We start from the raw sequence: 26,412 nt of genomic DNA, 5'->3' as shown, positions 1-26,412 counted from the left end.
GCTGAACCTGCGGTTGGGTGGGCGGGGAACGGCCCCGTCCGGGGAGGTGCCCCAACTCCCCGCCGATTGGCCCACAGCCGCTCCGGGGCGGGGCCTGGGGCGGGCAGCTCCCGCCTGCTGCGAGGCGAGGACCTCCGGGATTCCTAGAGAGGACTCGGAAGTGCTCTCGGCGGTGGGATTGATGGCTCGACTCCGTTGGACAGGGAACGCTTGGACTTGCTTACTTCCGGCGAGGAAGTGTTGCGAAGTGTAGGCTTCGGTTTTCTCTCCGTTTGTAGGAAGAACCCTATCTTCCCAACCTGCTGCGAGAGCTTGGTCTTCCAGGAGAGCTCCCTGGGACTGGTGCCTTGAGGGAAGAGAATGGGTTTTGTATCCAGACGGGTATCCTGTTGTCTAACCTTGACCGGCCCGTTTTCCGTGTCTTTGGGGTCAGGGGCGATTCAGAGGAATACAGGTCCCAATCTGTACTTGTAACTCAGCTTCTCTTCGGAACCAATGAAGTCTCCTGTTGGTCCGTCATGCTCTTGTGGCATGAAGGACAGGACCAGTTTTGACCATTGTAATATTTTTGACCCGTGTTGTAAGTTTGGCTTGTAGTCAAAAGGAAAGACTGCGTCTGGACTACTTAGTAGTAAGTCTTGTCCTGTTATTTATATGAAATTTAATGCTCTTCACCATTAAAATTGTATTTGGTTAGACCTGATGTCAGAGTTTTGTTGCTCTTTACGTTTTTAAAAAATGTTTACTTGTTTATTTTGAGAGAGAGCGAGTGCATGAGCAGAGGAGGGCCAGAGAGAGAGGGAGTGAGAGAATCCCAAGCAGGCTCCACTCAGCTCGGAGCCGGTCGTCAGGCTCCATCTCACAACTGTGAGATCATGACCTGAACTGGAATCAAGAGTTGACACCTAACCGCTGAGCCCCCCGGGGGCCCCTCTTATTTAAATTTTTTAAACTTTGGAAATGTTCTGTATTAGTAGTTATTTTATGGGTGGAATGACAGCTATCTTGTCTATATTTTATTTTATTTAACATTTTTTTTTAACGTTTATTTATTTTTGAGACAGAGAGCATGAACAGGGGAGGGGCAGAGAGAGAGGGAGACACAGAATCTGAAACAGGCTTCAGGCTCTGAGCTGTCAGCACAGAGCCCGATGCGGGACTTGAACTCATGGACCGTGAGATCATGACCTGAGCCGAAGTCGGACGCTTAACCGACTGAGCCACCCAGGCGCCCCATATCTTGTCTATATTTTAAAGTAAATTACTCTGTTGAGTGGTCATCTTTAGTAGAGATGACCTCTTTGTCATCTCTTTGCTAATAATGCTTTCTAATGTATCAGTAGGTTGCACGCTAATGAAACTGCCCTTCAGAAGATTTTAAAGAGCAGAAACCAGATTTGATCTGTGTGACACAGCTAACCTGGAGAGACATCCCTCTGAGTTGGAATGATAATGACAGAGTCTGGGGAAGTTATAGACTTAGACCCTCCTGCTGAGACTTCACAGGAGCAAGAAGACCTTCTAATAGTGAAGGTGGAAGAAGAAGACTGTACCTGGATGCAACAGTACAACCCTCCAGTGTTTGAGACTTTTTACCAGCGCTTCAGGCACTTCCAGTACCATGAGGCATCAGGCCCCCGGGAGGCCCTGAGCCAGCTCCGGGTGCTGTGCTGCGAGTGGCTGAGGCCCGAGCTGCACACCAAGGAGCAGATCCTGGAGCTTCTGGTGCTGGAGCAGTTCCTGACCATCCTACCGGAAGAGTTCCAGACCTGGGTGAGAGACCATCACCCGGAAAGTGGAGAAGAGGCCGTGGCTGTGGTAGAAAATATACAGAGAGAGCTAGAGGAACGCAGACAACAGGTGAGTGGAAGAGGAGACATTAGAGCAATGAGGAAGGAGAGGAAGAGAGTTAAGTTGCTGCTGAGCAGGGGTGAGATTCTTAGCGCTCTGGTGCTTCATTCATATTCTTTTGTTCTCCTGGGATTAGGTACACTGTGGAGATTTCCTGCCACTCCAGCAAAGAGAAGCAGTATCCAGTGTGTTAACCTGGAGAAGACAGTCTGCGATTTAACTTATTTTTAAAATTACTGTATTTATCTTTTGATTGACATGATACAAAATTCAAAAGGTGCATAAGTTTGTTATGAAAAGTAAGTTTCCTCCCGCCTCTCCTTCTCTGGCTGCCTAGTTCTCTTCAGAGGCAACCACTGTCACCTGATACCTGTATATCCTTCCAGAGATCTACTTTCTTCTGTATGTATAAGTGGACGTGTGGATAATATGCTTTAAAAAGCCACAGATGTGGTTTAAATCACTGTGTACTTCTGCCTCTTGCTATTTGTTTATATCTTGGTTTGTTCCATGTTGGTGCAAACAGACCTGCCTCACTCCCGGAGACTGCTTATATTCCATCGTGTGGATGGATGTACCATAATCAAACTCCTGGTGAAGGCCATTTAAGTCATTCCTTTAGATTGTTTCTGAACGTAAATTTTGCTACAATGACTGTCCTTTATGTTCATCCTTAAGTGTAGAATAATAAATGCTTAGAAGTCAGATTGTTGGCTCAGAGACTATGTGCATTTGTAATTTTGACAGCTGTTGAGAAGTTGCCCTTCAGAGAGGTTATACCAGTTTTTAGTCCCAGCTGCAGGGTGTGAGAGAAATTTTTTGCTCACAGCCTGATCACATGATGTTGCCCAACTTTTTGTCATCACCAGTCTGAAAGATGCAACATTCTACTTCTGTTAAATTTTAATATGCATTTCTCATATTATGAGTGAGTTTGACCACAGAATATGTATATGTATATACACATATATATGTTTCTTAATTTTTTAAAGTTTATTCATTTTTCAGAGAGAGAGAGAGCCCAAGCAGGGGAGGGGCAGAGAGAGAGAGAGGGGCAAAGAATCCGAAGCAGGTTCCAAGCTCTGAGCTGTCAGCACAGGGCCTGATGTGGGGCTTGAACTCAAGAGCCATGAGATCGTGACCTGAGCCAACGTCGGTCACTTAACTGACTGAGCCGCCCAGGAGCCCCAACCACAGTATATATTTTAAAGGGTTACATGTGTACCCTTGTTTTTCCTTCTTGAAAATTAAGCTCTACAACAAATGTGGGGTTTGAATATGAACTTACAATGCCCAGTTCAAGAGTCACATGTTCCCCGACTGAGCCAGCCAGGCGCCCTGTGTGTGTCCCCTTTTTTGTGATTTATCTGTTTACATTATTTGCCTATTTGAAAAGTAAGCACTGTGTCTGTCATCTGAGGTGCAAGTTTATTTCTCCACCTTGTTTATCTTTGCTTATGGAGACTTTTGCATGGTTTTTTTATTTTTATGTGGTCTGTTTATATCTTTTAATTTATGGTTTCTGAGTTTTGTGCCATACTTAGAAAGGCCTTCTCCACTAAAACATCATAAGAAAATTTTCTAATAGCCTCTTCTCAAGTTAAAAAAAATTTTTTTTGGTGCATGGTGTTTGGTATGGTTACAACTTTTTTCTCCCAGATGTCTGTCCAGTTGCCCCAGCAACTTGTAGAGAAATCCCTTTTTTCCTCACTCTAATTAAAATGCTGTCTTTATTACATACCAGATTTCTGCATGCATTTGGGTCTACTCACGGCCCTTTTTTCTTTTAATGTTCATTTATTTTTGAGAGAGAGAGAGCACGAGCGTGTGTGGGCACGTGTGAACAGGGGAGAGGCAGAGAGAGAAGAATGCAGAGAATCCCAAGCAGGCTCCATGCTGTCAATGCAAAGCCCTATGCAGGGCTTGAACCCATGAACCATGAGATCACAACCTGAGCCAAAATCAAGAGTTGGATGCTTAACCGACTGAGCCACCCAGGCGCCCCTGAATTTACTTATGTTCTTTTAATTGTTTTGTTGATCTTATTATCTGTTCACCTATCAGTATTTTAATTACTTGAGCTCTGTAAAGGGTTTTGATATGTGGTAGGGCTACTCTTCCTCCTTCCAAATATTTTCAATATTTTTTTTTTCCTTATAAACTTTAGAATTACTAATGTAGTTTTCACCACTCCAAAAATCCTGTTGGGTTTTTTTGTTGTTGTTGTTGGGGTTGCAGTAAATCCTATGTTAATTTAGGGAAAATCAATATCTTTATTTAAATTTTTTTCTTACATTTTTGTTTTACATTTATTTATTTTTGAGAGACAGAGTGTGAGCAGGGGAGGGGTAGAGAGAGAGGGAGACACAGAATCCGAAGCAGGCTCCAGGCTCCTAGCTGTCAGCACAGAGTCCAGTGCGGGGCTCGAACCCACGAACCATGAGATCATGACCTGAGCTGAAGTTGGACGTTTAACCGACTGAGCCACCCAGGCACCCCTAAAATATTTTTTTAATATTTATTTATTTTGAAAGTGAGAGAGAGGGAGCATAAGTGGGAAGGGGCACAGAGAGAGAGAGGGAGACACAGAATCTGAAGCAAGCTCCAGGCTCTGCACTGTTAGCACAGAGCCCGACGTGGGGCTCGAACCCACGAACCGTGAGACCCAAACCCGCGAATGGTGAGACCATGACCTGAGTGGAAGTCGGACACTTAACTGAAGGAGCCACCCAGGTGCCCCTAGGGAGAATCAATACCTTTATGTTGTTACCTCTTCTTGTCTTTTCTTACTCATTTAACTTGACCCTCTACCTTCTTGTTGCTAGGGTCACACTCTCTTAAGCTTTAATGTTGTTGTTGTTGTTGTTGTTGTTGTTATTGTTGTTAGAACAAAGAAACAAAATCATGAGGTCCCAAGAGTTTGAAGCTAATTAAATTTCCATCATTCTTTAGAGCCACGGTGCTTCGGTGTAAGGTCTCAATCTCATTACTCTTTATCTCTGGGTAAGGGGTACGTTAACATTCCAGGACATTCTCAAGCTCTTCAAGTGGTTCAGCGCACTCCATGAGGGAAGTGGGCAGCAGAGGGACTTGCTCCTGACTCTCAGCCAGACCCTTGGCTGTACCGAATGTCCTCCAGATGGGAATGTCTGAATCTTTCTGTTCTGTCAGGACAGAAAGTAAAAGTTCATGGTGACATCTAGTTGCTTCTTTTTTAAGCCTAATTTGGGATATTAATAAAGAAACTTTGCCCTGCTTTTTTATAGTAATAAATACTCAAAAGTACGCTTAAAAACAAGAAGTATTTTTTAAGTAGAAGATTTGCAGCAGATATATGCATTTACCTCTAATTGTGATATACAGCCTATCTTTGGAAGGACACAGAGAAAAAAAAAATTCTTATTGGTATCAGGGATTTGAGGCCCATAGAGGGGATTTTCTTAAGGACTTCCATGGCTTGCTTTGTTTGCCTTTCTCTTTGTCTGCTGTCTGTGTCCCCAACATTGTTCCTCAACTTTATCTCCAGGCAGTTACTGTCTCTGGCAGGCCCTTTTCCCAAGCTTTAAACTTTACCCTTCTCCTTGGTTTCTGTGTCCCAGTCTCAGGGGACCTGAAGGGCTGCTTTGCTTCTTTGGTGCTGACGTGCCCTGCGACATGCTTGGCATCATCTTAACTCTTATTCTGAGCGGCTCCACAAGGACACACACACTTCCACGCAGAGTGATCTTTGCCACAACTGTTTTGCAGCCGCCTCTTAATGTAACTCCCGTACTACATTTCGCCAGTGCCAAGAGGGTTAAAATTTAAAGTGCTTTGAAACCTAAGGGAGGGGGAGAGGGGGGTGGCAATTCTGTCTCAATGCAGGATCTTATTACCTGCTAGGATGCTGCTGAGTTAGTAACTTCCAGAAAAGATGGATTGTGGAGACGGGTTGTGGCAGAGTAACTGCGTGTCCCCTAGGGTCGAGCAAGAGCCCAGAACAGAAACAAGGAGTACTTACTTAGCATGCTGGACAGGAACCAGCTCTTGTCTTAGTGTTGGTCTGTCTTGAACCTGGTCTGCTACGGAACTGAGTGTGGCTTCTTGAGCTCTATATTGACCTTGACAACTTGACTTCTCACTTCTCTCCCCTCTTCAGTAAACTTGACCTACCCTGGCCTTCTTACGGTTCCTTGACCACATCACACACCTATCTTCTACTTGAGAGTCTTTGCTTATGTTGTTCTCTTTGCCCAGAGCACTTCTTACTTTTCCCCCCGGCAGGCTTCTTTTGCCCTGGAGCTGTTTACTTCAGTGACACTTTGTCGGACAAGCCTTCCTTGTCCACCTTCTCTAAAGTAGGTTCTCATCTGTTATGTATTAGGGCACTACTTTCTTCTCCTTTCTAACATGTAACAGTCTGCAATCATGCATTTATTTGTGCGTTGATATGTTTAATGGAAGTCATCTTTGACTGGAAAGAAACTGTGTTTGTTAAGCCACTGTCATGGCTTAAGCCATCAGTGTCTGGCTCGTTGTAAATGCACATTGTATATTTGGCAAAGGAGTGAATGGAAGAATAGTGTGAATTTACTGGATTCTTTCTTAGCCTTCTCTACAGTGTGCTGATTGGTGTGATTGTGCTTGTCAGATCGTGGTGTGTCCTGAAGTGCTTCCTCAGAAGATGGTACCACCTGGAGTTGTTCAGGAGTCCCCCAGCCACCAGCTCCTGTCTGTGGACCCCCCATCTGAACAGGAGCCTCAGAAGCCTCATCTTCTGGAGGAAAATGGTGAGGACCTACGATTCAGTGGAACAGATGGGGCTAGAGAGCGGGCATCCTGGTCTTATGGGTAAGCGGTATCTGTATGAGCGAGACTTTGGGCGGGTGGCCTTTCTGCATCTGGCAGCACTGTGAGGTTGGGAAGGGCTGGGGACCCAGAACTGAGTCCCTGGCATGCAGAGAGAGTGAGCTTGCAGGACGGCTAGCATGCGGTTCTGTTTGAAAGCCGTAATGCAGATGACGACAGTTCGAAGTACAGGCACTGTCAGAAGATCTACAGAAGTCTTTTACAAAAGTGTCATACTTGTTTTACAGCAGTTTTCCAACTCTGCACACGTTTTGTTATCTCACTGCTTATGTAAGAACGGCTCTCCAGTTTCTAATTGCATCCATTCATTTCTGGCTGCGCATTCACCCACCTTGAAGTCTTACTTCAAGCAGTTGCTTACCGTGACCTGTAGAGCGTTTGTTCTCTCCTTCTCTTTCTCTCCTTCCCTCCCCCCCTCTCAATTTTATCAACTTGTATTAAACATGTGAAGAAAGAAAAGTGAACTGCCAAGTATCTTATTTATGGTATGTGTCCACAGGTCTATAACCCTAACCAAACCCTTGCTATGAGATATATTTTAGGATTCAGAAATTTTCCGATTTAGTAAGGGAATATGACTTATATACCGTACATTACAGTACCAGCGGGATTTGAGGTGGGACTCCACAGTCACGCACATTAGTATTTCGCTAGTGAAATGTGTATGTATTTACAGTAAGGGGATTAAATCAAGACTTTAAATAGCTTCACATCAGTTCTGGTCAGGTTTTTCTGTCAAATTAGTTCAGTGTCTGCCTTACTGAAAGGAAGGCTTTTGGTATTTGGAGCTTTGGGATTTCAGAATTGTGGAGAAAAGTGTCATGAACCTGTATTTCCAGGTTTGGCCCCTGGCTTTTTTCTCGGCTCCCTCTAGTGGTCAGGCCTTTCACTTTACATGCTCCAGGGCCCTGACCTTTTCCAGCTTTTCTTTCACTGTGGGAGTGATGATAGAAACAGCAGCAGCAGGAATCACTTACGTTAGTGTTTACTACGTGTCCGCAAGTGTTCCAACTGCTTTACCTTTGGGAACTCATTAAACCTTCTGTTTACCAGAAAAAGTAGTCTTCACCGTTTACCATCTGGGGCCAATGGATCCTTTATATTATATATACATACACACACACACCTGTATACACACGCTTACGTACATACGTATATATGTCATTTTACAGATCGTTTACAGAAGAATCAAAGGCTAATAAAAAATAATTTTAAGGAACTTTTAATGAGAACTGAACCTTTTTATATCAAGTACATTTTGGTAATAGAAACATAAAAAAATGAAAGACCACTGTCACACAATACTATCCCTTTAGCAAAATGAATACTGTCGCTTTAGCAAAGTGGGATGGTCCAGGGTCTTGTTGCAAAATCTTGGCCTGATGAAGTCCTTCCTGTTGAATAATTCGCTTGGTGAGAATGTCATATTTCCTTTTCAAAATCTAGTGTTTATTGTTAATTCTTATGTTTGAGAAAAGTTACCTCTGATAGTATTTGTAGACTCCTTCGAAGATTTCCCCTCTGGGTTCAGTTTCGTCATTATTGTGTAGCATGTACTTCTCTGTTCTTCATATTGTCTTCTTACTTCATCTATTAAAAGTGCAATGTTATCTGCTGCACATTTTCTTCTCTTTGCTGATATGGGTGGAAAATGAAAAATTCTGAATTTTCAGTCATCCTCAGTGAGAGCTAAAAACAGGCGTCAAAGTCTTATACCTTCTTGATGATGATGCAAAGCCCTGGGCAGTGAATTTAATACTTGGAGAATAGTGAAGAATGATGATTTATTTCACTATTACATCATCCTAAGTATTTCTTTTATTCTCCTCTATTTTCTCATTATTTTAGTTTTTTTGCTATCATTGGGAATAATTAATGAGTAATATTTAGTAAACATGTGGTAATTCATAGGATGATGAATTAGAAAAATGTTTTATGATATAAGGAAAATAAGATCACTCAGATCTCAAAATCTACCCTAAATGTGTAGAAGAGTCCAATGGATCCATATAGAAATTACAAGACAGAATGAAGTTTATTCTGTTTTTTTTAATGTGTATTTATTTTTGGGAGAGAAAGACACAGAACATGAACAGAGGAAGGGCAGAGAGAGAGGGAGAGGCAGAATCTGAAGCAGGCTCCAGGCTCTGAGCTGTCAGCACAGAGTCCTACGTGGGGCTCGAACCCATGAACTGCAAGATCATGACTTGAGTTGAAGTCTGACGCTTAACCAACTGAGCCACCCAGGCGCCCCAGGTTTATTCTCTTTTTTAATAATACTAAGATAAATTTTCATTTTGTTCTTTAGTAGACCTCTAAAGGAATAAGTCATGTAATTCTAGTCTTTAAAAATAGTTAAAACTGTTCAAAAAAGAAACCCCCAATCCCAAATTGTGTCTAATACACCTAGTTGGCATATCAAGGGTTAATGCTCGCACTAACCCAGTGGAATAGCTACGACTGTTATACTCATGTTAGAAATGAAGCAGCTGAAGCCTAGAAAGGTGAGGTAATTCTTTCAAGGTCACAAAGCTGTTAAGTGGCAGAGCTGGGGTTCTAACCCCAGCAGTCAGCTCCAAATTTATACTTGTACCTTTCTGAGCTGGGCTGCCCTTGCCTTTCCACGAGTCCCTCCCAGGTGCAGACTCCTGTCCTCCGAAAATACTGTTCTCTTCCTTCTACTGGCAGCGTCTCATCATACCTTCTGTTCTAGGAGCTGCTTCTCTCCTCTGCCCTGTTAGCCAGACCCAGTGTCTTTTTTTTTTTTTTTTTTTTTGGCCAGTGTCTGCCTTCTGACAAAATTGCTGTGTTTGTTTTGTGTTTGTTTTGGTTTTTGATTTTTACACACTGGATTCCTTATGCCTTTGAGAGCACCAAGGGCTGGTTTCCAGGCCCTGGGACTAAGTTGAGCTTGAGAGGGGCAAAGTCATTTGCTTAAAAGCTAAAGAAACAGAAGCTTTCATAGAAACTTCATAAAATCGGTGTATTTGTTTGGAATGTAATTATTATAATTATTCCAATTGTAATACTTAAAATCAAAATTGCTGTTTGAGTATAGACTACATTCATCCCTTTCTTCAAGTCTTACTTTGACTCTTTAGCCACACTTCTGGTTTCAGATGCCATCTTGGTTTCTGGCTTTCATCTCTTAACCATTATGTCCTTTTTGTGTCATTGCCTATTACTTCCTAGTTCTTGGACGGAAGCAAGCTACATAAGCACATACATCTTTGGGATCAGGGAAACCATAGCAATGTCCAAACTGTCAGGCTGAAGGTTTATACTAGGTGAGTCTGTCCAAATCAGGGCATACATAGACAATGAGATCGTATGCACCATGAATCTTGGACAAAGAACAAGCAGAGGTGACAGCAGGGGGTCAGAAGGTCACCACCATCTAGAGATCAAATCCTCCAGGCATTGCACATGCAGTTCACTCTGCCTGGAAAGCACCCTCAACACCCTAACCATCCCCCCCCCCCTGCCCCCGCTACTTCCCAGAGTCACTTCTGTGGAAAGGCTTTCCTGATGCTCCCACCTCCCACTCTCCACTCCGTAGGTGCCCTGCCTCTGTGCTTCTATAGGAACTTGGGTGAATTTCAAGTATAACACTTTTACCCTGAGGAGGAAGTAAGTAAGGTTTATGTGTCTGCATTCCCTGCTAGACAGTGAAGTTTTTGGAAGGCAAGAATTGTTTTCTGCCTATTCTTATAACACATGACTTAGTGCACACTAAATGGCTATCAATCGACCATGGTAACTTCTTGAAGGAAGAGAATGTGGGCTAAGGCCTTGCTGATGAAAGCGTGGCCCAGGAAGCAGCGCCAGCATCACCTGGCTTTGTTAAAAGCGTAGAATATGGGGGCCATTCCAGAACTTTTGAGCCAATCTGCCCTGTACCAAGACCTCCAGGTGATTTTGTTTGCACATTAAAATTTGAGAAGCCCTGGGCTCTCACTAGTGTTTCAGCTTCACAAAGATGTGGGACAGGTTATTCTTTGAGATGACCAGATTTGATCTTGGCAGAGCAGATTGAATCCCTTATAGGTGAACGGCACAGTCTGAGGTCACCAGCAGGGATTAGCCTGACCAGAGCAGGGAGTCTAGTTTTTTTGGGGGAAGGGTCAGTGTCGTTAGGTGTGGGAGGAGCCACAATGTAGAGGGTCTTGAGAGCCAAGTAGAAACATTTGGCCTTGCTGCAGCAGGGCCCCATTGTGGATTCTTGAGCAAAAGTGGAACATGCTGGCAATTGGAACTGGGTAAAGATATTCTGACACCTCTTTTTCTCCCCCCTCAGCCCTACCTGCTCTCCAAGTTCCTCCCCTTCCCCTGAAGGACAGCCAGGAGCTGACAGCCTCACTTCTCTCAGCTGGGTCCCAGGTGAGCCGGCGTCCCAGTGCCCGCAGTGAGGACCCGTGTCTGTTCTTGGACGAGGAGCTGCCCTAATCCTGACTCTTTATCAGGAGTTCTGTCTCTCACTACAGACTGGGCCCATCTTGGGTTCCTACTTGAATGTCTCTTCCTGTTCCACCCCATGTGCCCCTCTCCTCTTTGAAGCACAGTCCCTCCTCTGTTTTTTCCCTTCATGCTCCCACTTCTTCCCCTCACGCCAAATTTGCACATAGGGAATGGGAATTTAGTGGAGATCTCATGTTTCAGAAGTTGGTGAAAATTGAAGATGTGGCTGATGTGGCTGTATCCTTCATCCTGGAGGAATGGGGACATTTGGACCAGTCTCAGAAGTCACTCTATAGGGATGACAGGAAGGAGAATTATGGGAGTATTCCTTCCATGGGTAAGAATTATTTCATCTGCATGGATTAGGACATCTTCATTTTGTTACAAAGAGTATTTCTGGCACATCGTATAAAAGCATGTATGTTTTAATTACTATGACTTTGTTTATTTATTTATTTTTTTCTGTGAAAGAGTAAATCAGTGTTCCTGGTTTTTTGTTTTTTCTTATTCAGCTTATTCTGATTATTTCCATCTTAATTAGGGTATGATTGAAGTCTGATGATACTTAGGGGATAGTATTTAGAATCCAGCAAATGTTCTCTTTTTAGTGCTTTAAAATAAAAGAGCTCAATGCTAACAGGTTTTGCGTTTTAACAAATTTGTAGTAGTCATTGTACTCTATTCCTTGACAAATTGAATAATTCTAACTGAATACTTCTCACTTGCAAAAACATCTCAGACTTTGCTGAATGGCCATTTATTAGAGTATATTTGACCCTTGAACAACATGGGGTTAGGTCCACCCCCCATGCAGTTGAAAGTCTGAATATAACTTCTGACTCCCCCAAAACTTAACTACTCAAGAGCCTGTTGCTGACCTGAAGCCTTACTGCATAGTTTATGTATCATATACCATGTTTACTTATGTGAAAGTGAGCCAGAGAAAAGAAAATGTTATTAAAATCATAAGGAAGAAGAAATACATTCAGGGTCTGTTTTTATCAAGAGAAATCCATGTATAAGTAGACCTGCACGGTTCAAACGTGTGTTGTTCAAGGCTCTTCTGTAGGTATTACAGTGACTTTTCTCCAAGGCACAGGTGGCTAGTTGTTCACTCCATTTCCATTCTCAGATCACTGGTGCCCATTTCATGATGTTCACCTTGGCATCTACATTTTACATGTCCCATCCCTTCGTGAATTTGTGTCCCAAATGAGATTTTGAACCTGTTCCTAAATGACGATCCTGGAAACTGATCCTCTTTTATGCTGCCTAGAGCAATTATAAAAGTCTCAGCACTGTGGCAAGCATTTTGAAACTAACAGCTTTTCTGCTTTCGAATGAATTCTTTTAGAAGAACCACTATATATCAAGCACTCTAGTAGACTTTAGATGAAAGACATATATAATGCCAAATTTCCTTTTTTTTTTTTAAAGTTTATTATTTATTTAAGTAATCTTTACATCCAGCGTGGGGCTCACGCCCATGACCCTGAGATCAAGAGTCACACCATCCTCTGAGCCAGCCGGGTGCTGCATATAATGCCAAGTTTCTTTTGAAAAGCATTATACCAGTTTATGTTGTCATAAGGGTTTTAGTTCACTTACAGGTTTTTATTTAAAAAGTAAAACTGGGGTGCCCGGGTGGCTCAGTTAGGCGTCTCCTTTCAGCTCCGGTCATGATCTCATGGTTTGTGGGTTCGAGCCCCACATCAGGCTCTCTGCTGTCCACACAGAGCCTGCTTCAGACCTTCTGTCTCCCCCCACAATCCTCCCCCGCGCCTCCCCTGCTCACACGCATGTTCTCTCTCTCTCTCAAAAATAAAAACTTTTTAAAACATAAGCAAAATTGACTTCTGCTCTTTTAAATTTTACATTTCTTCTAATGCTCTTTTAAATTTTACATTTCTTCTAATACTAGTGATATATATTTGTATTTTGACTTATTTGTACTGGCCCTCTGTGGCTTTATCTGTTCACATCTTGGGGGTTTTCATCTCAAGGAATTATTTATGCGGCACATATGTTATATGTAATGCAAATACTTTTTCAGTCTCTTTAAATTAAATGCCTCACTTGTCTAATTTCAGTCTGGTAGTATCATTTTATCTTTTTCAGTTACTTTGCAGGGATTTAATGGGTTTTAGGATTTCAGAACTTGGTACAGTTATTTTTTTTTTTAAATATTTTCAATGTATGTTTATTTTTGAAGGCAAGAGAGAGACAGAGCGTGAGTGGGGGAGAGGTAAAGAGAGAGGGAGACACAGAATCTGAAGCAGGCTGTAGGCTCTGAGCTGTCAGTACAGAGCCTGACGCGGGGCTTGAATTCACGAGCCGTGAGATCGTGACCTGAGCTGAAGTTGGACGCCCAACCAACTGAGACACCCAGGCGCCCCTATATAGTTCTTTTTTATACCATTCTCCAAGCAATTTTAAATTTGTACTTTCTGATTTTTTAAAAAATCTATTTGTTCATTACAACATATTTATAACTCTAGTATCTTCTTCTACATTAAGAACATGTTTGATGACTTCTGCCCCCTTAATAACATCTCTGGGAAGGCCGCATTAGATTATTTTCACACCAGTGTGTTCCTGATACCCTTGAGAAGGTCAAGGTTTTTTTTGCTTAATTTTTTAACGTTTATTATTTTTGAGAGACAGAGCATGAGCAGAGGAGGGGCAGAGAGAGAGAAAGGGAGACAAAAAATGTGAAGCAGGCTCCAGGCTCTGAGCTGTCAGCACGGAGCCCAATGTGGGGCTTGAACTCATAGACTGTGAGATCATGACCTGAGCTGAAGTCGGTTGCTTAACTGACTGAGCCACCTAGGCACCCAGAGAAGGTCAAGGTTTTAAAAGTATCCATCAGATCCAGAAATGAGATTTAAAAAAATAGATGTATCTTGGAAACAGCCATTTTGAGGAGTGTCAGGACATTGGGGAACAAAAGACAGTTTCTTTGTAGGTTGCAAAGGAATTTGAGAAAGCTATCATAAATAAACTTCCAAAAACATTGTGAAGGAAATGGGAACGAGGGCTGATCAGTGCAAGAGTACACGCTTAGATGGATACATTAGTTTTGTATGTTTTCTTTGTCAATGGCAGATTTTTTTAATGTTTATTTTTTAATGTTTATTTATTTTTGAGAGAGAGAGACACACAGAGTACAAGTGGGGGAAGGGCAGAGAGAGAGGGAGACAGAATCCGAAGCAGGCTCCAGGCTCCCAAGTGATCAGTACAGAGCCCGATATGGGGCTTGAACCCACGAACCGTGAGATCATGACCTGAGCCAAAGTCGGACGCTTAACTGAGCCACCCAGGTGCCCCTTTAATGTTTATTTTTGAGAGAGAGTGTACAAGTGGGGGAGGGGCAGAGAGAGAGGGGGGGACACAGGATCTGAAGGGGGCTTTGCACTGACAGCAGTGAGCCCAGCAGGAGGCTCAAACTCACAAACCATGAGATCACGACCTGAGCCAAAGTTGGACGTTCAGCTGACTGAGCCACCTAGGTGCCCCTCAATGGAAAAGTTTTAAGCATACTTAAATGCAACTGGAAAAGAACTAGGAAGGAGTGAGTTTGAAACATTGAGACAAGGAAGAACAGATCATTGATGAGGGCAGTCCCTGGAAAACAGGATGGCATGAGGAGGTCCAAGATCCAGAAGGAAGGCTTGGCCTCGGCCAGGGAGAGAGAGACACCTCTTCTACCAAGAGGCAATGGGAGGATGACAGAGGAAGGCTGCCAGCAAGTTTTTGATTGCGGCTGTAGGATGTTCAAGGAGCACTGGAGTGGATAGCTTTGACTCTGAAATAGGAGACAGTCACCTGTTGAGAATGAGCAGGTGATGGAGGAAGTGGTGAAGTAGAGGTTCGTGTGCAGTGGAGAACTTTGGTTTGGAAAAGGGTGTACATGCACGTACTAAAACATTCTGCAATAGTATGAATGGGTATAAGGTGAAAAGTGAGTCACCTACTCCGATCCTCAATCTTTTGGTTTCCCTCAAAGAGGCAATGACTGTTGCCAGTTTCTGGATTGTATCTCTAAACATAGTCTGTGTATATGTGAGTTTTTGCAAAAATGATAGCATACCATACACACTACTTTTTAAGTAACAGTGATATATCTTGGGGGCCACGGTGGAGAGAGATTTTGATGTAGCTGAAGAGAAAAATGATCAGGGAAAGGAGCCATCCTTAGGAATGTAGAATGCCAGACAGGGCACTGGTAAGGTTGAAGAATCTGTAAAGCACCAAATCTGCCTGATTGGGTGTTTTTGTCTACACCCCACCCCCCACCATTGCATTACTTACCAGCTGGGCATAGCACTGAGCGAGGAGCACAGTTCTCTGTCAAATACAGAAATAAATCAGGAGAATCAACAGAAAGCTTATCATGTATGTGGAGAAGAAATGGGGAAAGAGGAAAAAAGCAAACCTAAACCCATTTATGTACCAACCCGTATAATCGCCTTCTCTGGAAAAGGGCAGTTAATAGTACCAAAGAGGTGTGTTGGGCTAGTCTGATTTTTCAAATTTGCCACTGGAAAAAGAAAGCCATGAGCTTTTTTGACTTGTTGGAAGGGAGAGAATTCTAATAATACAGTTAGCCTAAGCAGATGTGAATAAAAGAAAAAGTATTACTGGGATGATGGAGATTACCTGCCTATTTAAGTGGGCAGGAAAAAAACGTGTCGAAGGTCTGGTTTTGTGATAGAATTTGTTTTGATTATATGTTTGTTTCTACTATTAATGTTTTTTTTTAGGAAGAGAATTAAGTAAAAGGAGTTATAAGAAATTAAAATCAAAATTTTCTTTATGGTATAAGAATTATAACTTCTCACTGTGTCAAAAAAGGATAGTGATAGTATCTACCTCAAAAGGTCATTGTAAGGATTAAGTGCCATAACATTGAAAAGCACTTAAAGGCACAGTGCCTGGTCCACAGTATGCATTCAGCAAATATTAGCTCTTATTACCATCATTCTGTAATATTTGAACACAACTTTTCTGTTTATAAAAAAAAATCTTAGGGGCGCCTGGGTGGCGCAGTCGGTTAAGCGTCCGACTTCAGCCAGGTCACGATCTCGCGGTCCGGGAGTTCGAGCCCCGCGTCAGGCTCCGGGCTGACGGCTCGGAGCCTGGAGCCTGTTTCCGATTCTGTGTCTCCCTCTCTCTCTGCCCCTCCCCCGTTCATGCTCTGTCTCTCTCTGTCCCCAAAATAAATAAACGTTGAAAAAAAAAAAATTTAAAAAAAAAATCTTATTAGAAAGCTCTTAATAGGCTATGATCTCTCTCTCTCTCTCTCTCTAGCATATAAAGAATAATATTCCCTGTTTTTTAATGATGGAAGATTTGTCTGTGCAAAGCATATTAAATGTCGGTGCTTCAAGTGAAGTGTGGGTTGCTCATCCAGTTGCCCAGGGACATGACTGCCATGTGTTCAGCATCTGTACTCACTAATGACTATTGGATGTTAAGCTAGCTTTTGACAGTAGTAGATTCTTCTCTGGGTATAGAAAGAATATCTTTTTTCCTTTATACTAATTCATACCAAACTGAGATTCTTTGGGGATTAAAAAAGCTGGAAATATCTTTCTTCTCCAGGCTATGAAGAAACAGGAAGAGGAAGGTGAATTTTGGGTTTGCTGCATAACCCAATAATCACATTTTATTAGGAATATTTATTTATTGGGGCGCTGGGTGGCTCAGTCGGTTAAGCGTCCGACTTTGGCTTAGGTTATGATCTCATGGCTTGTGAGTTTGAGCCCTGCGTCGGGCTCTGTACTGACAGCTCAGAGCCTGGAGCCTCCTTCTGATTCTGTGTCTCCATCTCTCTTTCTGCCCCTCTCCCACTCACGGGCTCTCTCTCAAAAATAAACATAAAAAATTTTTATTTATGTATTTATGTATGTATGTATGTATGTATTTATTTATTTATTTATTCATTCTTGAGAGAGAGAGGCAGGGTGTGAGCAGGGGAGGAGCATAGAGAGAGGGAGACACAGAATCTGAAGCAAGCTCCAGGCTCTGAGCTGTCAGGACAGAGCCTGATGTGGGGCTCGAACTCACGAACTGCGAGATCATGACCTGAGCCGAAGTTGGACACTCAACCAACTGAGCCACCCAGGCGCCCCTAAAAAAAATGTTGTTAAAGGAATATTTATTTATTTATTTCTAAGTTTATTTATTTATTTTAAGAGAGAGAGTGTGAGAGGGGGAGGAGCAGAGAGGGAGAAAGAGAATCCTAAGCAGGCTTTGTGCTCTCAGCATGGAACCTGACACAGGGCTCAATCTCACAACCCTGGGATCATGACCTGAGCCGAATTCAAGAATCGGATATTAACTGACTGAGCCACCCAGGCACCCCTTATTAGGAATATTTAATACTGCACAGATATGCACAAACAGGTACTGTAAATACCACACCAAGAGGATATCACCTTCATTAAATAGAATGACTGGTCTCCCAGTCATCTGTTTGATGCAACTCTTCGTCCCCCGCCTGTTTCTTCTTGAGGAATCTTCATCCCATCTCTGTGGCATAAGGCTGCCTTTACCAAGTCATGCATTGCTAGCATGTGTTGCTTTCGTAATTACCTGTATCTCTCATTTTCTTTCTTCCAGTATGGAAAATAGCTAATTTTTCCATTTTCCTTCTATCATTTCAGATTATGAGTCTAGGAATGACAACGTGGAACTCACGGTAAAGCAGATTTCTGATGATGCTGAAGCCCACTGGATGACGTCGGCAAGCACCGAAAGAAATGTTCCCCAGAGTCAAGGGTTTGGAGAAGTTAGTGACCTTCACGGCATGGTAGAAAGGTGGCAGGTAAACCCCACTGTGGGGAAATCAAGGCAGAACTCTTCCCAGAAAAGAGATCTTGGTGCCATCACAGATGCTAACCGTAAGCAAAATACAAGCACAAGTGGCGAGAGAGGTCACAAATGTAACGATTGTGGTAAATTTTTCCTTCAAGCCTCAAACTTCATTCAACATCGGCGAATCCACACTGGAGAAAAACCGTTTAAGTGTGGTGAATGTGGGAAAAGCTACAATCAGCGTGTGCACCTGACACAGCATCAGCGTGTCCACACTGGCGAGAAACCGTACAAGTGTCAGGTGTGCGGAAAAGCCTTCCGCGTGAGCTCGCACCTTGTCCAGCATCACAGTGTGCACAGTGGGGAGAGACCCTACGGATGTACCGAGTGTGGGAAAAACTTTGGCCGGCACTCCCATCTGATTGAGCACCTGAAGCGCCACTTCAGAGAGAAATCCCAAAGATGTATGTAATCAGCACTTGGTGTTTGGAGAATAAATGCAGGCAAAAATGGTTTTCTTAGCTTAGAGCAGCAGGACAGATGGGTTGTGTACTGGGGACAGTAGCTAAGGGGCAGAGATCATCGTCCATTTTGTTACGATTTATGTTGTAACTCATTGTCCAATTAGTACGCAAAATTCTATGTCCTCTCCACCGTCCCCACAACTTCCCTCTTCCCAGAAGTACCTGCTTTCAGCTCTCTTGCCTGTTTCTTAATTCTGTATTTGCAAAAATACGGCTATTGCCTGACTCACCAATTTTATTTTTTTTTTAATTTTTTAAAAACATTTATTTACTATTGAGAGAGAGAGACACAGAGCATGAGCATGGGAGGGACAGAGAGAAGGGAGACACAGAATCCGAAGCAGGCTCTAGGCTCTGAGCTGTCAGCACAGAGCCTGATGTGGGGCTTGAACTCACAAACTGCGCGATCATGACCTGAGCCGAAGTTGGGCGCTTAACCGACTGGGCCACTCAGGCGCCCCTGACTCACCAATTTTAAATGTTATCTTTTTCCTTTCTGTTGTAGTAAATGAGGGTTTTGGCTCTCTTGCATGCTTCCTTCCCTCTTTCCCTTTTTCCCAATTTAGACTATTTTACTTATTTTAAAACAATAAAGTAATCCTAGAATAGGAAGTTTGGAGGAAAAAAAGCAGGAGGAAAAAAAAATCACTCATAATCCCACCATCCTAACTAATATAACTGGTATTCTCTAGCATGTTTCCTTCTATTTTTTCATAAGCTTATCATTTTAATTTTTTTAATGTTTTTATTTATTTTTGAGAGAGAGAGCACAAGTGGGGAGGGGCAGAGAGAGAGGGAGACACAGAATCTGAAGCAGGCCCCAGGCTCTGAGCTGTCAGCACAGAGCCCGACACGGGGCTTGAACTCACGAATTGCGAAATCATTACCTGAGCCAAAGTTGGACACTTAACCGACTGAGCTACCTAGGCACCCCTCATAAGCTTATTTTTATGTAGGTGTACTTGTAGAGTACAGTTAAATATTAGACACACATTGTTCCGTGTGGCTCAGCCCTCGTTTGTTATTTCTTTTTTTTTTTAATTTATTTTGAGAGAGAGAGAGAGAGAGAACACACGTGCATGTGCGTGCATGTACCAGCACGGTAGGGACAGAGAGAGAGGGAGAGAGAGAATCCTAAGCAGGCTGCGTGCTGTCAGCGCAGAGCCTGATGTAGGGCTCAATTCCAGGAACTGTGAGATTATGACCCAAACTAAAATCAAGAGTTGGACGCTTAACCAACTGAACCACCCAGGTGCCCCACCTGTTTGTTATTTCTGACAAGCTGCCACTCTGTGGGCACATCAACACTTAATTGTTCCTCAGTTGAACTTTTAATTTTTTCTCTTTTGTCCTGATAACTGTACCTGTGCCTTTTTTTAAATATTTAAGATTATTTCCTTATAGTAGATGCCCAGAAGTGGAATTAGTGGATGAAAGGCCAAAAACATTTTTATGGGTCTTGATAAATATTGCCAAATTGCTTTTTCAAATAGTGACCCCTATGAGAGTGTCAGTTTTACTAAATTTCTCCCAGCGTTATCAGAAAAAGAAGTTTTTTTTTTTTAACAAAAACACAAATTGAGTAAGCAAAAGAGAAGTCTTTGCTGTTTTCATTTTCATTAATTTGGTTATCAGTAAGGTTGAGCAATTTTTCCTATTTATTTTTTTTTTTTGTTAACTATTCAAGTGACATTAAACTTATATGAGATCACTGTCACCTATGCTGTGAACTTAAAGGCTCCTCTTAATATTTGTCACATGACTCTTAAAACTGTCTTATAAGTATTTATTTTTAAATTCTGCCTTTGGGGTGCCTGGGTGGCTCAGTCAGTTAGGTGTCTGACTCTTGATCTCAGCTCAGGTCTTGATCTCAGGGTCGTGAGTCCAAGCCCTGCATTGGGCTCTGCGCTGGGTGTGAAACCTACCTAAAAAAAAAAAAAAAAAAAAAAGTAATAATAATAAATGAGTGAATGAATGAATGAAAGAATTCTGCTTCTGATGTCCCCAAGCCCAGCTACCTGTCATTCACATTAACAGTCACCACCACCTTTTCCATCATGCAGTAGAAGTTTATGAAGTTCACAATGTCTTTAAAGTTGAGTTGACCTTAGCTATCTCCTCGGCTGGTTCTATCCCTTCTGCTTGGTGGATTCCTCATTGGGGGAATCCATCCAGTAGCACTCCAGACCTGGAAAGCATTTATTTTAAAATAGTCTCTTTTCAGGGTGCGTGGGTGCCTCGGTTGAGCGTCCAACTTTAACTCAGGTCATGGTCTCATGGTTTGTGAGTTCAGCCCCACATTGGGTTTTCTGCTATCAGCATGGTGCCCACTCCGGATCCTCTGTCCCCATCTCTCTGCACCTTCCCTGCTTGTGCGGTCTCTCTCTCTCTCCCTGTCAAAAATAAATATAAACACTAAAATACAATAATAGAGTCTCTTTCCTTTTGTATCTTTTCTGCAGTTGTTCTTATGACTAATTTCCTATTAACACTCCCTACCCCTGCCCCCAACATTTTTTTTTTTTAACGTTTATTTATTTTTGAGACAGAGAGAGAGCATGCACGGGGGAGGGTCAGAGAGAGGGAGACACAGAATCTGAAACAGGCTCCAGGCTCCGAGCTGTCAGCACAGAGCCCGACGTGGGGCTCGAACTCACGGACCGCGAGATCATGACCTGAGCCAAAGTTGGCCACTTAACCGACTGAGCCACCCAGGTGCCCCTCCCCCAGCATTTTTTGATCAAAAGAGGATATTTTGCGTGCTCATTCAGCCATAATTATGGAGGCCTGTAGTGCTGGTCTCGGTGGGGGGGGGGGGGGCGGGGGCAGGCAGGAGCGGACAAGAAAGGCAGTGAGCATTCACAGGTTCAAGCTGTGGGGGAGGGGGAAACTGCAGATGTAGTGACGGCTAAGGGCGAAGAGAGTGGAGATTGATGTCTCACCTACCCTCTTGACAGTAGTTTTTCCTGACTCGTTTCTCTTTTGCCCTGGCTCCTATTCAGGTGTTCTTTCCAATTCTATATCCCCCTCATAATCCTTTGCTCCCCATTCCTCCAGTTTTTGTCTGCTTGCTCCATCCAGTTGTGTTTTGTTCTGTCTCATTCTGTCTGCCTGACCCATGTTTGCATTTCAGAATGCCTCTCTCTCCTTCCTGTATAGTCAAAGTGTGGTACTCACGTTAGCGATAGCCTAGCCTTGGCCATCCTCACCACCCTGCTTAGTGAGCCCCTTCATCTCCTTCTTTTCAGTGGACAAATACCAAAAGTTCTTTCACTCCCGCTGGCTGAGGCATATACACGTATCCCCTTTTGTCACTGCCCTTCCATCGTGGTTTCACCTGATTATCCTCTTTTTCCTGGCAGCGTATCCTTCTTCTATAAAAGAACTGGTGCCATCTGCATTTCCTCTTTATTCTTTCAGGCAGTGACAAAAGAAGTAAGAATACAAAATTGAATGTTAAGAAGAAAATTTCAGAATTTTCAGAAGCAGACGTGGAACTATCAGGAAGAATCCAAAGGAATGCTTCTCAAGTGCAAGATTTTGGAGAAGGCCATGAACATGCAGGCAAGTTGGATAGAAAGCAGGGAGTTCCCATGAAAGAGATACTAGGACAGCCTTCTTCAAAGAGGATAAATTTCAGCGAAGTCACATACGTGCACAAAAAATCATCCACAGGAGAGAGACCACATAAATGTAATGAATGTGGAAAAAGCTTCATTCAGAGTGCACATCTGATTCAACATCAGCGAATACACACGGGGGAGAAGCCATTTAGGTGTGACGAATGTGGGAAAAGCTACAATCAGCGTGTGCATCTGACTCAGCATCAGCGGGTCCACACTGGTGAGAAACCCTACACCTGTCATTTATGTGGGAAAGCATTTAGAGTGAGGTCTCATCTTGTTCAGCATCAGAGTGTGCACAGCGGGGAGAGACCCTTTAAGTGTAATGAGTGCGGCAAGGGCTTTGGGAGGCGGTCACACCTTGCTGGGCATCTGAGACTCCACTCTAGAGAGAAATCCCATCAGTGCCATGAATGTGGAGAAATCTTTTTTCAGTATGTTAGCCTCATTGAACATCAGGTGCTCCACATGGGTCAGAGAAATGAAAAAAATGGCATTTGTGAGGAAGCATATAGTTGGAACTTGACAGTGATTGAAGATAAGAAGATTGAGTTACAAGAGCAGCCTTATAAGTGTGATATCTGTGGCAAAGCCTATAGTTATAGTTCAGACCTTATTCAGCATTACCGAACTCACACTGCAGAGAAAACCTATAAATGTGATATATGTAGAGACAACGTTGGCCAGTGTTCCCACATAAAACATCAAAAACCCTACTCCAGTGTGAAATCCCATCAATGTCATGAATGTGGCAGAGCCTTCACTCTGAAGTCCCATCTTAATCAGCATCAGAGAATCCATACTGGTGAGAAACCCTTTCAGTGTAAAGAGTGCGGAATGAGTTTCGGTTGGAGTTGCAGCCTCTTTAAACATCTGAGAAGTCATGAGAGGACAAATCCCATAAATACCTTAAGTGTCTAGATGTTTCTGGTGTAGAACAGCTCTTACTCAAGTTTAGGAAAGCCTTCCTAAGGGAAACCTTACTTCTATATTGAATGTAATAACAACAACTTCAAACATTTTCTCCAGCATAACCGTCAAACCTACTGATATGTTGAAATCCTTCAGTTAGAACTTAGGGACGCTGGAGAATCCACAATAAATAGGTATGTTTGCTTTCCCCATCAAGAAATGCTTTTGTTAGCAGCTTCATGCTTAAGGATCTAGGCAAGAGAGCACCCATGGATAATGGTGGATGAAGGAAAGCCTTGAGATGACATTCATTCTTCTGTTGAATCTCAGAACGTTGACACTGAGAAAAGCCTCATGAATGCAGTAGAAATAAGCTTTATTTGTAGTTTCTGCCTTGTTTGACAGCTTCTTCAGGGAAGAACACAGTGAAGGGAAGAGAGAACTCTAAAGCATGATAGCTATTCTGGTACCTCAGCAACCAACCTTTTCTAGAAATGATTATCCCAGCCACTAGAATGCTCCAGCCATTGTTCTCATCTTGAGTATTAAAGCCTTTGAAAAGAAATCGACTTAAGGTATTTATATTCTGGCAAAATTGGGGTTCAGAGGCTGGATGGTATGTGTTCCTGCTGCATTATTTAGTCTCAGACTTCTCCATGAAACCTCTATCTTGTTTTTGTTTTGATTCTACTAGTGTCAGTTGGCTAGGAGTTAAGTGTGTAAATTCAGGAGAGAAACTGTGTTGGTTGGTCACATCTTGAGGAGAAGGGAGAGGGACCTTAGGGGAATAGAGAAGAGAAGACAGGCCAAACTGTGGGCTGTTTTTTATTATGTTACCCACAAGAAAGAGGGCAGCTGTATCCAGGGAAGGAATTGGACCAAGCTGAATTAAGAATCTTGGGTGCAAGCAGTATGTGTAGCAATTCCCAGTTGCCCTGGAGATAGACCTGCAGAAGATAACAGTGTGCAGAATAAGTGTCAGTTTGAGTTGCAGTTGGGTTGGAAAGTAAACAGTAATTAGGAGAAGAAAGGTACATGGTCTGGTCAGCCCTGCCTTGTGGGAAGGTCTAGGGGAAAGAAGATGACATGGGATAAGTTAATTTGAGCCTCTTTGCTAGAGACAGGAAGAGAGTCTGCCTCTGGGCACTGCTTCTGCTGACTGCTGGGCTTACAAGAAACACCCAGTAGATCCTGTTGACTGTGTATGTTGTACGCTGGTGCCCTGCCCAGATCCTTACCAAATTGGCCTGCCTGTCCCCCAATTACTCTGAGTTTTAGCTGCTGGGGGCTCACCACTCTCCTCCTTCTCCAGACACTCTGGAGAATTGTCCTCAGATGATGGGAGCTGCCTCGCTGGAGTTGTCTGCCCTCCACACCCCCTAGTCAGTGGCATTAATATGGGGTCCAAAAGGCTGATTCACTAGGTCTCAGTGGGGGATGGGAGAACCCATGGTTCAGTTTATGCTCCAGAACCCTCTCTTTGTGGGTCAGGCCAGACTTTATCTGAGACTACCTACATCCATGTGTGAGTATCACAGGGTCTCATTAGTAGCATTTAAGGAGTCCCCTGCAAACAGAATCACAAATGAAGGTCCAGGTGTAAGACTTAATTGAGAACGAAAACTGCAGTGAAGACTATCGTTAATGTTTATTGAGGATTTACCATGTTCTAAACATCATGTGCTTTACGTGGATCATCTTGAATCCTCATATTAATGAGGTGGTTTTACTTAGCACCCTCATTTTACAGTTGGGAAAAACTGAAGTTTCGAATAGTTCATTCAGTTGCCCAAAGTCATGCAGCCAGTATATGGCAGAACTAGCATTTGAACCCAGCCAGACCACTTTGCTTCCAAAAGCTAAGCTCGTAAGCACTAACCTGTATTATGTCTTACATTATTAAACATCAAACATTACAAAGTGGTGAAACTGTTTTTGTTACCTGTGTGAAAAACTTTTGATCCAAATTAATGATAAAATCATAAAGTTAAAGCACCTTGAAAAATTGTGCTGGGTCCCATGCGATCATCAAACCCAACCTCCCACCTGATGGAGGAAGCCCCAGTTTTCTGGCACGTGTATGTAATAGATGCTTAATAACTGTTAAACTGGAGGAGACATTGGCCTGGCAATTGGTTATCCAGTTTCTGCATGAAACCCTTTCAGTATTAGGGAGTTCATTGCCTCCTAAGGCAGGCTCTTACATTTTAAAACTACTCTGCTCACCAAAAATGTCTTTCTCAGCTGAAACTATATTGATCTATAGTCTTACAGCTTTCTCTCATTGCTCCTAGTTGCAAAAAAACAAAAAAAACCCACCCAAAAAACACAAAAAAACAAAACAAAAAATTTAAGACCTTATGATTTGAATGTTTGAAAAGTTTTTTGCTGTTACTCAGTCACCACATCCATCATAGCCTTCTCTTCCAAACCTCCAAACTCCTAAACAAAGTATTAGAGTTATACATTTTATTTCCTTAAGTTTGGACAATTTAGAGCAAGATTTGTTTACTTGAGGTGCTACTTCCTTGTCCTTGTTAACATTAAAATATTGGAAAGGACTAAGGCAAAAAAGGAACAGAACAGAATCTGTGTTCCAATTACATCAGTAAATGGGTGCTTGGAGCATGTTGGTTGAATTGTATAGAAGTGTTTGCTACGGTGCTGGGGCCAGAGACAAAGCCTATGATTGATTCTATAAAAAATTTGTGTTGTTTTTGCAAAAGTACCAGAACCATCTGAGTGAGTGCAACTAGGCCCCGGTCATTAGCTTGAGGTACTTTCCCTGCAGAAGGAGCTTGTGACCTGCACCTCACACCCAAGAGGCTAGATGCCCCATCGGTTTCCTATTTCTTTCTCATTGGCGAGGAAAGGCTTCTAAACCTTAGTCTTTTCCCCACCCTGAGGAGGAAGCGAAATTCCCCTAGATGTGTAGAGGAGGGCTCAGGGAGTCACCAAGACCACCGAGACCTCCACGAATCAGGGGGAGTGGGAGGGTGGGACTGTGAGGCACTTCCAGTGGGCTTCCGGGATGTGTAGGGGTCCTGAAGGCCTGGTGTTCTGCTCACACTTTCGGAGCTCTGGTCTTCAGGTAGCAAAGGGGTCACGAGATGGCCCCAGCAGGATATGGAGAGAAGCGCCTCTTCCCCTGCCCCCACCCAGCCCAGCTTTGTGCTTTGACAAACCTAAACGATGGGATCTTCCAGGAAAGGCATTGGAAACAAAACATAAGACCTTAGCATTTTTGTGCCCTTGTACAGAATCCTAGAAAGACTTCACCAGTAAGTGCAGTTCTGGTGGCTTGGACCTAAGGAGAAAGATCATAACCTAGAGAAGGTCCAGAAGAAGGAAACTACACAAACTAGGGGGGACCACAG

At 43.0% G+C, this 26,412-nt stretch overlaps 1 protein-coding gene across 7 annotated transcripts in view; it reads left to right on the top strand.

Moving 5' to 3' along the window:
- Window positions 1–26,412, top strand: part of ZKSCAN5 (zinc finger with KRAB and SCAN domains 5) — a 30,309-nt gene that overhangs the window by 362 nt on the left and 3,535 nt on the right. Inside the window, exons 1-7 of one of the 7 annotated variants that reach the window (XM_030300361.1) lie at window positions 152–631; window positions 1,341–1,860; window positions 6,482–6,620; window positions 10,997–11,079; window positions 11,359–11,494; window positions 17,826–18,440; window positions 21,921–22,343. In XM_030300361.1, coding sequence (XP_030156221.1) covers window positions 1,447–1,860; window positions 6,482–6,620; window positions 10,997–11,079; window positions 11,359–11,494; window positions 17,826–18,440; window positions 21,921–22,343 — 1,810 coding nt within the window. In that variant the 5' untranslated portion in view covers window positions 152–631; window positions 1,341–1,446. Of the gene's footprint in view, window positions 1–151; window positions 632–1,340; window positions 1,861–2,042; window positions 2,151–6,481; window positions 6,621–10,996; window positions 11,080–11,358; window positions 11,495–17,825; window positions 18,441–21,920; window positions 25,349–26,412 lie in introns of those variants that run through there. The other 6 variants (XM_030300354.1, XM_030300353.1, XM_030300355.1 and 3 more) reach the window with 6 other exon arrangements.

This window comes from Lynx canadensis, chromosome E3 (assembly GCF_007474595.2).
Source record: "Lynx canadensis isolate LIC74 chromosome E3, mLynCan4.pri.v2, whole genome shotgun sequence".
Lineage (NCBI taxonomy): Eukaryota > Metazoa > Chordata > Mammalia > Carnivora > Felidae > Lynx > Lynx canadensis.
The sequence above is the reverse complement of the archived record's forward strand: the minus strand, read 5'-3'. Positions and strand labels throughout refer to the sequence as shown.